Raw genomic sequence first — 14110 nt, forward strand, 5'->3', positions numbered from 1 at the left:
CCGTGAACAAAGAAGAGTTTATTGAACTTGTTCCCCTCTTCGGCAGAGCACAACAAAAAGCTAGTGTCATCCTGATTTTCAAAAGAGGTTACAGGTATAATAACCGCTTTCAGACCACTGGGATAGGTTTCATTCCAGTTTTCCTCTCTGTCTTCCAGTTAAATGTGTATGACAGTCTTACCTGCCATGCTTTGTTTGCTTTTAGTGGTCAGACAGAATGGTTCCAGTGAACCAGCCAAAGGACAAGAAGCATGAGAAGAGGGCGCACGAGCATCGGCCCGAAGAGGCAAAATCAGCTGGCAAGAGTAAACCGGGCTACAGGGAACCAGGGAATGAACCACTAGCGAAGAAGTTGTTTGTGAGAAAAACATCCAACCCCCTCGAGAAAATCGGTAATGTTTTCTCAGATCCTTACTGTTTCTTCCACCCAGATTTACCCTGAATGACAGGCACTGACTAGTTGAAGAGGGAGAAAGCCAAGAAGCGAGTTCAGACACGAGTGTTCAGGAAGGGTTATATATTAGTACTCCAATATGTATCGGGGTAGTACATCCTCCAGTTACCTGTTTAGTGAGTGTGTGCACACGTGTTGTATTTTTGAGACTCCGTACCCCTTGGTAGAAGCCTGCTCGCTGAAGATGGTGTCACAGCTCATTTGAGGGTGGTCAGGTTTTGTGGAATTCCTGAATTACCGGACATCTGCTTTGTTGTTGGACAGACCAATCTTGGCAGTACACTGTTTTTTCTCCCTTGCAGTTCTCAATGCAGTTTCATAGTTGTAAGGTTGGCATCCTACAGCGTGCGGTGTAAACTGGCATTTCTACCCGATTCTTTGCATATTCTAACTTCTGCTGCAGTAAGTAGGGATACTTTCTACCTGTATGTTCAGATTAGACTGGAGAGAATTTCCACTGACCACTTCTCTTCATGTGCATTTTTCTGTTATTAAGTGACTAAAAAAAATTTTTAGAGATTTTTGATATAATGAGGAGAGGGGATTATGTTCTAAGATGCTGGAAAAGTTAATGCTTTGCATTATCGAGAAAATCGTGTAGACTTCAGCTACAGTAAGGACTATTTTCATAGAATCTTTTAGGTTGGAAAAGACCTCTAAGATCATCAGGTCCAACCATTAACCTAACACTACCCAGTCCACCAGTAAACCATGTGCCTAAGCACCACACCTACGTTTCTAAATACCTCCAGGGATGGTGACTCATCTGCTTCCCTGGCAGCCCAATCCAGTGCTTGACAACCCTTTAGGTGAAGAAACTTTTCCTAATATCCAGTCTGAACCTCACCTGGAACAACTTGAGGCCTCGTGTTTCCTCTTGTTCTAGTCAATTGTGAACCTGGGAAAAGAGATCAACACCAACCTCACTACAACCTCTTTCAGGTAGTTGTAGAGAGCAATGAGGTCTCCCCTGAACCTCCTTTTCTCAGATAAAGCCTTTAATTTGATTATTTGTTTAGGAGATCGCAAGTTACTGCCTTCTGTGGAAATACTACGTACTTCCTGTACAATTTTGGCTTTAAGGATCCAGAAATTACTGAAGTGTTTTTCAACAGTCTGATACAGCGGTTCTACGATGTTGTACATTTGCAGTGTCAGGTGTATAACTCCAAACTTGGAGCAGTTGGCAGTGTGACATAGAGGCAAAATAACTGTTTGTAAGGATTTCTGTGTATAATTACGGGTAGTTAAAGCATCTTCTGTAATTAATTTAGCTACATGATTTTCATTGTAACTTCATGGCCTGACACTCAGATTTGCTGAGCATCTGCAGTTCCTCTAAGATTCAGAGGGAATTGGATGTAGCTGGTATTTTGGAAAAATGAAACCAGTCATATTCTTCCCTTAATCCTTTTTTAAATAAGATGAAGACCTTTGTATTTGAGCTTTTCCATTCCGTGTTCCAGTTCTGATTTTTATTTGGTTTGGAAAACAAACCAAAAGAATCTCCCAGTCCATAGAGGGCAGGTTCAGTTTCTTGCAATTGAGACACCTTTTTAAAAGGTTTCTTCCAGCAGATTCTAAAAAGGCCTTGTTTCTTAACAAATTATCCTGTGTAATAAAACGGAGTTTGGGAAAAATACCTCTGTTTCCATCCTCTCTGAAGAAGGAACTGTGGATGCTAATTCTCCTGTGGAAAAAAGGAAATAGAATATAAATACTTTTTAGCCTATTTCAGCAGGTGTGACAAGTGCTGGCACTATACTGGCATGTGAACAAAGAGATTTAGTTTCACACCCATGCGTTTCTAGGCTCCAATGTTGCATTAAAGAAAGGTTTTTGGTTAGGTTCTAATCATGTAGAATGATCCCTATGTTTTCAGTCTTTTGGGGTTCTTCTTATGTAATTCTCCTTAAATTAAAATAGCATTTATGTTTCTTAAGAAATGCTTCTATCCCGTTTGACGTCTGGGTTCCCTGGGGGTGTCACAGACCATTGCTGTGGGGATGATTAGATCGCGGCATTGAACAGATCCATTTTTCATGTAAAGGTCCCTGAAGAGAAAACCTTGGAACATGAGCAAAATGTAGAAGCATGCTGTACTCTCAGCAAAAATCCCTCTGAACAGAAAGGTTATCAGGCGGCGAGGCGTCAGCAAGTCTATTATCAACACCAAAACTCGCAGTGCCGTATGCAGGCTGTATGGGCTACAGCACAAGCAGATCGAAAATTCTGATTCACAAGCAGGGATTTCGGGAACGGTGTGGGAACTCACATTGCTATGCTTGGGGAATTTTCAGGGGGTAACGTTTCTGCCGGTCACACGACTGACCTTCCCTTTGCTGTACCCTGGGGCTTACCACCTCCCGTGGCGTATTTCCAAGTGGTTGGGGTGTTGGATGGCTTCATTGTGCTTTGAGTATGAACTGTTCAAGTTGTCTACTGTCCAGGAGATGCACCACCTGGAGCTTTGCTTCTGTCCTCTCCTGTTTTCTTTTTGAGAAACCTTTGGCAAGGAGAAGGGGGTTTATCAAGAAGGAAGCACGCACAAAGCTCTGGCAGGCTGTGGGAAACACGGGACTGCGTAATTGCAGAGGCTGCTGCACCTTAGAAATGTCAGAAACATCGAGAGGCTTGTCCCTTGTGGCTGAAGCTTTTTGTGGATTTAGCTGCAAATGCAGACCTCTTCCCGTGTGTTTCATTGAACGAGTGTGAGGGGTGTTGGCTCTCAGTAAGTTTTACTCTTTCCTTCCCTGGCAGGTTGGAGTGGAGGTGGGTCCCTGGTGAGAAACAGCAGAGTCCCATTCCATCAGCTGGAGCGGCAGCGCAGCATTGTTCATTATGTCTACCAGAACATGCTGGGAGCCTCCATTCAGGCACAGCTCAGGCAGGTGAGGAGTTTCTCCTTCATGAGCTGTTGGACATCTCGGCTCTACATAAAACCATCTTGAACGCACGCAGAGGAACTTTAAATGGGCTTAAACTTCCTCTCATACACAGTTTGGGGCTCCGAGTTTGGCGCACCCTAATGTTTCTTAAACCTGTAAAATTCACGAGCTGAGATGGCTTTCCCTTTCAGTTGACCTGGCCCTGTCACTCTGCATTTTATCCCTCTGTTCATTCTGTGCTTCCTTGAATCATATTTAAACTTACCCACTGGCACCTGAGTTACTGCACAGTGCTACTTTTGCACATTAATCTGCTGCTTTGTCATGCTATTTTTGTATCCATTCTGCTTTGCTAATCCTGTGAGGTTGAGTGCTGATTTTTCCTCTTCACAGACATATTCCATCAAGTCCCTAATGTTTTACTGTTTTCAGAGCCATACTCCTTTCATTTGAAAATTAACTTTTTCTGTAACATCCAGAGTTGGGAAGCACCTGGGCTAGCTTTTCTCTTCCATATCATTTATCTATTTGAAGTATCCAAACGATAAAGAAATCACCAACCTTGTCCAAGCAGTGCCTGTTCCTCAGCTGAATAACAATACAATCAGCTCATGGTTTCTCATTCCTATTTCGAGTGTTCTGTTTGCTCTTACGCTGAATAGTTGAGCTGCAGTCAATTTGGCTAGAGGACCATAATATTGTATAACTGGCTGATGTGTAACGTTTTGGGATGCTCAGTACAGACACAGTCAATCGTAAGTGCGTTTTCCTGGTGTGGAGGCATGTTGTTGAGATAAGCTGTGGATGCCCCATCCCTGTGAGTGTTCAAGGCCAGGCTGGATGAGGCTTTGAGCAACGTGGTCTAGTGGAAGGTGTCCCTGCCCATGGCAGGGGGGTTGGAGCTAGATGGTCTTTGAGGTCCCTTCCAACCCAAACCATCCTGTGATTCTGCCTCCTTGTTAATGTTAATTATCCTGCCTTTTTAGCTCAGCCCATGAGGCTTAACTCCCCATACATCATTTAAAGTATGGTATCTCTCACTTCTCTATTGCTTTCTGAGTGCTGTGGCTGATGTGGATTTGTGTGGTCACGGGCTGTTTCCCTTGGGGACAGCATGCTCTCTTCAATGAGGCTTAGAATTCTGTGTGAGTGTACTAACACTGGTGGCAATTAGAAATTGTTAGCACTCCTCAGCCAGAGAATCCCGTGGATCCCTCAAAAGTCATAATTCTCTCTTTAACAGCATCTGAAGCTGCCCTTTCTGCGTTCTCTTGCCTCATACCGCTGCTTTCAAACAGCAAGTCCCTTTGACAGGAGAGTGACATGCCTGGAATGGCATCCAACACACCCCAGTACTGTAGCCGTTGGTTCCAAAGGTGGAGACATCATCCTGTGGGACTATCAAGTACTTAGTAAAACCTGCTTCATACAAGGGGTAAGCCTCTGGGTGTGTGGGCGGGGTGGGAGGGGAGAGTGGAGCACCACCAGATACTGCCCATCCAAAAGGAGGTCTGGTGCGAGAAGCACGTAAGGGTCTCAGGGTGCAGAGTAGCCAGCTGTGGGGCTGAGGTGCAACAGCACATCTGTTCCGAAGTCCCAGGCTGTTGAAGCACTGGGGAGGACTGAGGCTTGTTAAGTACATAACAGAGCGGTACTTGGTGTGTCCTCAGTGGAAAAATAATTCAGCAATTGGGAAAAGAGTTAACCTAAAAGGGATGCCAGAAACAAATAGGCAGAGAGGGTTTGTCTGGTTTAGGTCTTGGTCTTTCTCTGCTCACCTTTTATTCTGTATCAGATGAGGAAACTTCTTTGGGTGGGGAGAAACAAAGTCCCTGTACCTAAAGAGAGAAACTAAGGCCGAACGGATGGTTTATGGAGCTGGCCTGCCCCCTCCGTGCTGTATTCAGCTATTCCCATCGCGACAGGGACTCAAAGACTCTAACTTTAGTCCCCTTCCTAAATTCACATAGGTATACACTGGGAGGAGGTCTGTCCTCCAGCAATTCCAGAGGCACCTTTCTCTTCTTGGAAAGAGAATACATGCCTGGGGATGGCAGGAGTGGCAGTTTTATCCCTCAGGATGGCAGCTCTCTAGCCAGCCGTCGTGTGGGAAGACGTGGTTGTCTTTGCCTCCTTGAAGGGCTGCAGTGTGTTTCACTGTTGCTGTTAAGGACATAGCAGTGAATGCAGACTTAGAGAACACGCTTTTCTCCTTCCCCATCACTCAGTGGATTTTTCTTTTGTTCATCCCCTTCCTTGTAGATGGGAGCTGGAGGGGCCATCACAGGAATGAAGTTTAACCCTTTTAACCCTAGTCAGCTGTACACTTCGTCAGTTGCCGGCACTACCACCCTGCAGGATTTTAATGGCAGTACTGTCCGGGTCTTCACCAGCACCGAGGACTGGGAGTAAGAAATACAGCAATGCTTTGGGCCTCTGTCCTGCTGGCAGGGGGGAGAGAGAGAGGGAGAGAGATGTTTGTCTCTGATATGTGGGAGCGGGGGTTTCTCTTCTCCACATATGTGTCCTTTATCCTCTAAATTTCAGGGATCCTCTCTTCCAGGGGGGCTCACTCTCCCTTTTTATTTTTCCCCGCAACGGGGTGGTGGGTAGGACAGAGCTTTTCTTCATGAAGGGGAGGGACTCTTCTGGTGCTGCTTACTTCCTGTTGGATATGGGAGAGCAGGGGGGTGCCAGTGGATTCCCTCAGCTGTCTGTTCTTAAACCTCCTATAGCTCTGTGCCCTCCTAACCTCTTTACCTGCTAGCAGTGCTGCTCATTGTCAGATGGTTTTTGCAGGACAGTTTATAGTCCCCTCAGTGCTTCTTCACAAACGCCACTGACTTCAGGTGGTGTGTGTCATAAGGATCACCCCAGTTCATCCCACCGAACTTTTGGTGCTTATCTGAAATACCAAAATTAAGAGTCTGGGGTCCTTCAGTAATGAGTGGAAAGAGGAGATGAATTGCTAGGGGCTACTCTGCCTGCCTGTGCTTAGAGTCACCCTCTCAGACTGTTGCTTTTCTGTGGACTCATGAAGAACCCTGAGCTCTTCAATTAGTTACTTCAGTTCAGTGCTTAAAGGTAAGTGAGGGAATTTGGGTTAGCCTCCTCCTTACTTTTCCCCGTCTGATTCTTTCTGGGTGGCAACTTTCTTTCATGGTTGATTTCCAAACTGGCTGTTCACTGAAGCCTTGTAATAGGGCAGAAAGTGAACCCAAGCGGTGCTGGGATGACTGTCTTGGTGAGCAGGGGGGATAGGCTGGGTCCTGGGACATGAGGATCTTATACCCCGGTGGGATGCCTGTCACAGCAGCGATGCTTGGATTTGAAAGGGAATGCCAACCTCCTTGTACCGTTGCGAGGACAGGCAAGCTCTGTGGGCAGGCCTTTTTCATCTCCATGGGCTTCTTGAAATCTGGTAGTTACAGTGAGACTATTACGTAGTTTCTCTGTGAGCAGGAGATGGAGTGCACTTGAGTATCACAGAGTTTGGGGACCCCAGCTAGCATCCTTCTTGTCTGCCTTTGTGTCGGGTTTCCGTATGTCCTCAGCAGACAGACTAGGGGAAAACATGGTAACAAAACAACAGTGTGACATAACACAGACCATAAGATTCCTGTGCCATGGGGTTAGCAGTAGGATTTCTCCTTGCACTGCTCTCACCCTGCCTGCTGGTACTTTGAGACAGAGCAGATAGAGCACTGGAAACAGGCTGTAGGGGATTGGCGAACGAGGTCTCTGTAAGAAAAGCTTGGTGCAGGGCTGTCATGAGATTTGATGTGGTTTCTGCATGCCATGGTGCTGGTTTTGCTCGTGATCTCCTAAGCCTGGTCTGAGGCAGGTGGTTCACTGCAGCTTAGTCCTGCCCCCTTAGCAGAAGAAGCAATGCTGCCAATGAGGTTTGCAGCCCAGAGTGGTGGGATTGAACTTACAGGCTCAGAATATATGTGCTCAGATGGGAAATAGATTGGAAAACCAGATTTCTTCTGTACGTGCCCTGTCAGAAAGCAGTGTGTTGTACCTACAGAAACTGGCAGCGTGTTCCAGGAGATGCCTGTATTAAGATTTATTTTTCCACTCTAACCTTGATGCCTCTTGGCTTTGTGTGTATTGCAGAAAGGGCCAGGAGATTCTCTCGGAGACATCAAGTTCAGTCCTTATGAGGCAGTCAAGCTTTATGTGGCATCAGGGGATGGCACCCTAAGTCTGCAGGACCTTGAGGGCAGAGCGGTGCAGGTGATCTCCTGTGCCCCGGACTGTGGCCATGAGTACCATAACGTCTGGTGAGAAGGGAGCAGCGCGAGGTTGACTCTCTGTTCTTGGCATTAATGCTGTGCTGCTTCTTTTTGCTCTCTAACATCTTCATCTTCGCCAGCGTTAGGAGGCACTTGGTGCGAGTTGGTCTGGTGAGGAAGCTTGGACACAGGCTCCTGCTCGCGGCTCTGGCACTGCAGGGTGGGTGACAAGCTAGGCAGCCACAGGGACTTAGTCTCTTACCGAAGCTTAGTGTGTGGCCTGCATCTTCTGGTGTTGCTTTCTGGTGATGCTGTTTCCTGTCTTGCAGACCCTGACACCTTTTCACTTCACGCAGTGTGAGGTGAGAAGAACAGGATAACTTCCTTCTCTTCCTTGTCCTGGGTGTTCTGTGTGTTTTGCCTGTAGCAGCTCAGGTAGCATAGGAAGGCCAAAAAACATTCCTGCACAATCTGAGTTTCAGGTTACTGAGTTTACCCTGCTGCCCTTCTGGAGGCTTGAGGCTCACCATGCGAATTCCATGACCCTGAATTCTAAAATAATTTATCTCTGCAAGGGAAGCTTTCCCAAAAAGTTCCCCAAAGATGCCAGCCTTATTCTCGCTGCCCTTCCCCTCCCAGCAGAGCTGGGGTTAAGGCTTTATCAGATAAGTCTTGATTCAGCTGTGTTTCCTGGAGCATGAAGTTGAGACAGTTTGAGTTGCAACTTTCCAGTCCAGAGCTTTTGTCTTTTCTTCACTGCTGCTTCGGTGTTTTGTGGAAAACGTCATTTTAAAGCTGTTTCTTTGCATTTGTCCGTGTCGTAAGGGTGTTCTGATTTCCCAAGGGGTGTCTGTGTGCAGGCACCAAGTGGCTTTTTGGCCTCTGGTACGTTCCACCGGCTCAGCGTGTCACGCTCCATCTAATGAGCACTTCACAGCTGAGGAGGAAGTCATTTCTTATTCAGTCACCAACAGGAAGCATGGCTGATAACCTGTCCCCCATCCGGATACTCGGGCCCACACCGTCAGGCAGGGGATTGCATTTACAACCTGTTGCAGTCTTCCTTGCGGGGGCCGAGAGGTGAACCAGAGCTCTGCTGCCTTCCCTTGCCCGCGGGAGGCAGCACTGACCTGGTAGTGTCTTTCCCTCTAGTTGCTGGTACTGCAGCGTTGATGTTTCTGCAAGCAGCCGGGCGGTGGTGACGGGGGATAACATGGGCAACGTGGTCCTGCTCAGCACTTCCGGCAAAGAGGTTTGTATGGCTCCCTACAGCCTCTCCCCTGCGGGAACCGTCCTGGCTCACGTGCTTTCCTACAGGGCAGGGACCATGAAGAGAGGAGCAAGTACCCTGCAGCTCCACCCGTTGTGTAGGTAGTGAGAAGTCCTCCACTTCTGCCCTTAGTGAGACGTTTTCACATTGTTGATTGTAAGGGTAATGATTGTAACCATTCCCAAACAGGGGCTGTCATGTGCTACCCCTTCCCTGAGTATTTGCTAGTGGCCTGACTAATCATAGGGTAACCTGAAGATGTGAGCACCCCCTGCCAACGACCTTCACAGCTCCAGAAACTTTAGTGCGCTGATGGGAGTCATTTAGGAGCTACTGCTTTGATGTATGTGTACCCTTCCATGACCTCGGAGTGGGTGTCCAACAGGAATTTAGCGGACCTTGGGCTAGAAATTGCACTGCAGCCGTTAGACACGAGAGGGCGGGCAGGGGCAGACTGCGCCTGCGAGGCTGGAGCGGCACGGAAAGGCATCGGAGAGCCGTTGGAGTGGGCCTGCTGTGCCCCCCCCGCCGGGGTTACCGGTTCTCCTGCCCGAAGGGGTGACTTCTGTCAGAGTGTGCCACCCAGTGAGCCGAGGCCAGAGGCAGCTGTGTAAATTAGTGGGCAGAGTCAGGAGCACTCCAAATGATTTGTGCTCAGGCAAGGTTCGTTGCTTCCTTTCCTTTTTCAGTCCTGAAAAGAATGTGACAGTCTGTTCTGCACTTGGGAGATACCCCCCCGTTATTGTAGGGAGGGTGGGCCAGCTTCACTCTTTAGATCAGAAATCATCTTCCGGCTGTGGATATAAATTCATTCATGGCCAGTTTATATCCATTTGTTGTTGTTAATGGAAATATTGCTCCCACCCTCGTGTTTCTTTGCCGATGTATTTCTAGAAGCCAATTGTACCTCCTATCACCTTTTTTACTAAACTAAACACAGCAAGCTGTTTCGGTCTTCTCCCACAGAGCAGGCCCTTCCTTCTTACCGCTCTCTTGGCAGAGCATTTTCTGTGCCCGTTCCAGTTTGGTTTAATCTTTCTGCAGGTGGAAGACTGGCACTGCATAAAGTATCAAAAATGTCATCTTGCTTTGTGCAGTGGCACTAATGCTTCCCTCCATGGACCAGGGATTGCCTTTTCCTTTCTCAGAGCTGTAATAAATTGGGGGATCAGAGTTCTCCTAGAATTAAATAGTTAGTTCCCAAGGTCACGCTTCTCCTTTTATTGTGCCCAGTGGATAAATTCTTGGTGTATTTTGGAGGTTTAGTTACTGTGTAAATGTGTGGCCTCTTTGCTCTGCACTAGTAGATTACGATTCCATTTCTTTACTCCGGACCTTGATTGTTTTCCAGTGTGTGATTTTTCTGTTTGCTTTGCTGCAGATTTGGAAGCTGAAGTTGCACAAGAAGAAAGTGACTCATGTGGAGTTTAACTCCCGATGTGAGTGGCTGTTGGCCACGGCGTCTGTGGATCAGTCAGTCAAAATCTGGGACCTCAGAAACGTCAAAAGCAGCACGAATTTTCTATATCTGCTTCCTCACAACAAACCCGTCAGTGCAGGTGAGTTAAGGGTTTCATTGCGTGGACGCTTGCAGAGTCTGCTCAGCTTTTATCGTCGTGGCAGTGTTAGCTGTTGCTGAGATTCCAAGTCGCACAGTAGCTAGTGTTAAAGCCAGGAAGGCGTTGGGAATGTGTGCCCAGAGGCAGGGAGGTGCGTAGGGCAGCTGCAGCAGAGTCTTACAGTTGCCATGTGGCACTGTGCCTCGAGAGGTGAGTGTGGAAGCATCGGCTCTGAGATTAGAAAACAATTTATTGGGGCAGTTCCTCTGACAAAAGCAGAGCATGGGACTCAAACCTCTGTTTCTTGGGTGCAGTTTTACCCGTGCGTGGAAGTCCAAACTGCCGGTGGACTCTCTGGCTTTTCCACTAACTTTCCATTTCAGCGAGCAAGTTCCTTTCTTTGCAGTGTCTTTGTGATTCTAAAATGAGAATAACCATTCTTCCAATGGAACCCAGTACTGTAGGTTTCAGCTTACTGATTGTAAGAGCTCTGAGTTTGTTTGAGACAGGTCAAGTCTTGTCTGTTGGGACACACTGCCATATTCACATCACGATTAAGGAAATGGCAATGGGTTTCCAATCAGAGAAATTGGACTTTTAATTTGTTCTTGTCAGTTGCAGCACTGTGATCTTTTGTTTGCCTTCCTGTCCCCCCCTCCCAGCTTACTTCAGCCCAATGGATGGCGCCAAGCTCCTGAGCACAGACCAGCGCAGCGAAATCAGGGTTTACTCATCCTCGGACTGGAGCAAGCCGCAGCATCTGATCCCACATCCGCATCGGCAGTTTCAGCACCTCACACCTATTAAGGTGAGTTAAGCCAGCGAAGCTGCAGAGGAGTCTCACGCTAGTATCACGTACGGCAGCTGGCCGTGCATCAGAAAGGGTCTGATGTCAGCATGAGCTTGTCTGTTTCTCTTAACTCCCCGTCACTCTGCTCTGTGATTAGGCAACATGGCACCCTCGCTATGACCTCATTGTAGCAGGTCGCTACCCCGACCCCAGGTTCCCAGGGTACACGGTGGACGAGCTGCGAACTGTTGATGTCTTCGATGGAAACACCGGGGAGATGGTTTGTCAGCTCTATGATCCAAATGCGTCTGGTATCATCTCGGTGAGTAGAGCGCTGCAGCGAAAGGACGGCTGTGTACTGAACCGCAGCCAAGAGGTAGGGGTTAGGGGCCAGAACAGTAGGGATATCCTCTTTTTTTGCAACAGACTCGCGCTGTCGTGGGGGTATGGCTGTGGGCTGAAGCCCCTGACTCGAGCAGGGCTGGTCTGTGGTCATCTGTGGGTTTTCTGTGATGCTATTTAGGGAACATTGGTTTTCCCGGATGGTTTGTTGCCGTTACGTAAGCCGTGATACTCTTATGACTCTTGTATAAGCAGCGATGCTCTTGCAGACTCTGATTGTGTTTCCATTTTCAGCTCAATAAATTTAACCCTATGGGAGACACGCTGGCTTCTGGCATGGGTAAGCAAAGGGAACCTGGGCACCAAGCATGGTGGGGGGTGGTTCTGGTCCCAGAAAAGGACAGTCTTGTTTCTCCAGACTAAAGCAGGTTGTGAAGGTTTCCCAAATCCCGCTTGCTAGCAGTCCTCTGTAATGTCCTACAGCTGTAAAAGAGGTCAAGACCACCTTTGCAGTTAGAAAACCGGTTGCTAGTCCTCTCCTGTGTGTCGTTCGGGGACCACAGAGCCTGGAGGGGTGAGAAGCCACCCCCCCCAGCAAGCAGCCGCTGCCATCAGCTGCCTGCGGTGGTGGGAGGGGGAAGCCTTTGCCTGGTAGGCTGTACCCTCCCCCTTCACCTAATTTACCTCATTTCCTAGGCTGCAGAGCCAAGATTACTCGGTTTTTTTCGCAGGCTGTACGGGATTAAGGGAGCTAGCTATAGATTTAGGTCTTAGACCTGTGACAGGTGAGATTAGGAATTACTTGATTATGTTTCTTAATTAGATCAAATTTCCCTGGCTGTGTGGAGGTAGCATCTGCAGTAAGTATCCTTGTGTCCTCTGCACCTTGGGAAGATCTTGCAACAGATGAAGCATTTAGAATTTCTGGCATTTAAGTGGCATAGCCTAAAGTATTTGATGCAAAGTTTCTGATGCACGGTGTTTAATTTTTCCTCTCAGGCTTTAATATTCTGATCTGGAGCCGGGAGGAGCTGGTGGCCAACAAGCAAGTACATGTTTTGAAAGCCGTGACAGAACAGGGGATTAGAAGCCGGAGTCTGTCCAGACTTGGAGCGCAGAGGCAAGCAACCCCCAGGACAAGCAAACTCAAAGCTAACGTAACGTCTTGGGAGGTGGAGGAGAGGAGAACAAAACCCAGCGATTCTAAATCACAGGGAGAGAAGCGGAAAGGGAAGGATCTAGAGAACTGATTTAGTATTTTGATCCTTTCTGGATCACAGGGTACAAATTCAGGGTTGGCAATGGGCAGTATAAGCTGTGCAGGGCATCAGACTTCTACTTTGTCCTTCCTCCCTGGATCTGATCTTGCCTCCTTGATTCCCTTTGCCTTCCCTTCCAGAAACTTGTGTTAGTGTTCAGCTCCTCCTCCAAGTGGAGTTACCACCTGTTTTCCGAGGCATTTCAGAGACGTTCCCAGTTACTGCTTCCAGCCTGCCACAGCGGCATCATCACTTCTCGGAAGTTACCTTCTCCTGTAGTCTGCTCATGACAGGGTCCCCAGCCTGTTCCAGCCAAACTGAGCTGAGCATCCCTTTGCGAACAAGGTTAATGCCCTGAAAAGGCAGAACCTTCACAGGGGTAAGGCGATGGGGTAGGTTGGGCAGCCTAGGGCACACCAGCCTCTCCTGTATGCCAGCTTCTTGGAAACGAGCGTCAGTCAAGACCTCGGGGTTAGCCTGTTGCGTGCTTGCAGTTAAAAGTTTCGCTCTTTCTAGTTTGTTTACAAGGCTGCCTGGGGCCCTGCTGCTGCCCCAGAGGTTGGCGGGTGGACAGGCTCCAGGCCTGCTCAGATTCTCTATGTTCACTTTTATCATTTCATAGTACTGATATTAATAAAGTTTTGTACTAAACCAAAGTTGTTCTTTGATAGAGTGGCTGTGTTGGGCGCTCCGCCAAACCGCTCCTGTAGCGGGGAAGAGCCTGCTGACCCTTCTGCAGGGGGCCAGTGGTGGAAATACCAGCTGTAGCTCCGTGTCTACCGCGGACCCTTCCATGCTGGACGGGTTGCACCGTAAGCTCTACCTGTGCGTGGTTGCTGCCCTCCAAACCAGCTTCTCTCAGTTCTCCGCTCTAAGTGGGACTGCAGGTCAGGGGTTACCCTGGGAGGGGGCAGACTGCAGCCAGCTGTGCCTGTGTTCCAGCGCTGAGCGCGCTGCTGTCAGCTCTTAGGGGAGGAGAGTAGGGTTCAGTGCGAGTTTGATTTTAATCATGAAATGTATTGGAACAATTACAGAAAGTAATTCACGATCAAAACATTTAAATCATCGTAGAAACCTTTCCTCTGTGTGTGCAAAATTCGCCACCTTGAAAAATTACAGGTCTGGTCCTCTTAAACGCACAATTACCTCTTTCTTGTGCCTGTTCTCACAGGCAGTAGCTGCTTCTTCATGACTCTTGCTGTGCAGCAGACCTAGATTACCTCTTCAGAGGACAAAGAAGCGAGGAAGATGCTGAGAACAGCAAGCTGCTTCTGCTGATTTAGATTTCCCATGCTAGCAAATGCCGATGA

General features: G+C 48.1%; 1 protein-coding gene across 1 annotated transcript; it reads left to right on the forward strand.

Moving 5' to 3' along the window:
* Nucleotides 1–217: 217 nt before the first annotated feature.
* DDB2 (damage-specific DNA binding protein 2, 48kDa) lies at nucleotides 218–12791 on the forward strand. Its single transcript, XM_010151352.1, has 10 exons — nucleotides 218–392; nucleotides 3215–3345; nucleotides 4586–4777; nucleotides 5605–5750; nucleotides 8733–8832; nucleotides 10232–10409; nucleotides 11072–11217; nucleotides 11357–11521; nucleotides 11836–11881; nucleotides 12541–12791. The coding sequence occupies exons 1-10, from the start codon at nucleotides 218–220 to the stop codon at nucleotides 12789–12791; spliced, it is 1530 nt and encodes a 509-aa protein (XP_010149654.1).
* The last annotated feature ends 1319 nt before the right edge of the window (nucleotides 12792–14110 follow it).

Source organism: Eurypyga helias, unplaced genomic scaffold (genome assembly GCF_000690775.1).
Source record: "Eurypyga helias isolate BGI_N326 unplaced genomic scaffold, ASM69077v1 scaffold8825, whole genome shotgun sequence".
NCBI lineage: Eukaryota > Metazoa > Chordata > Aves > Eurypygiformes > Eurypygidae > Eurypyga > Eurypyga helias.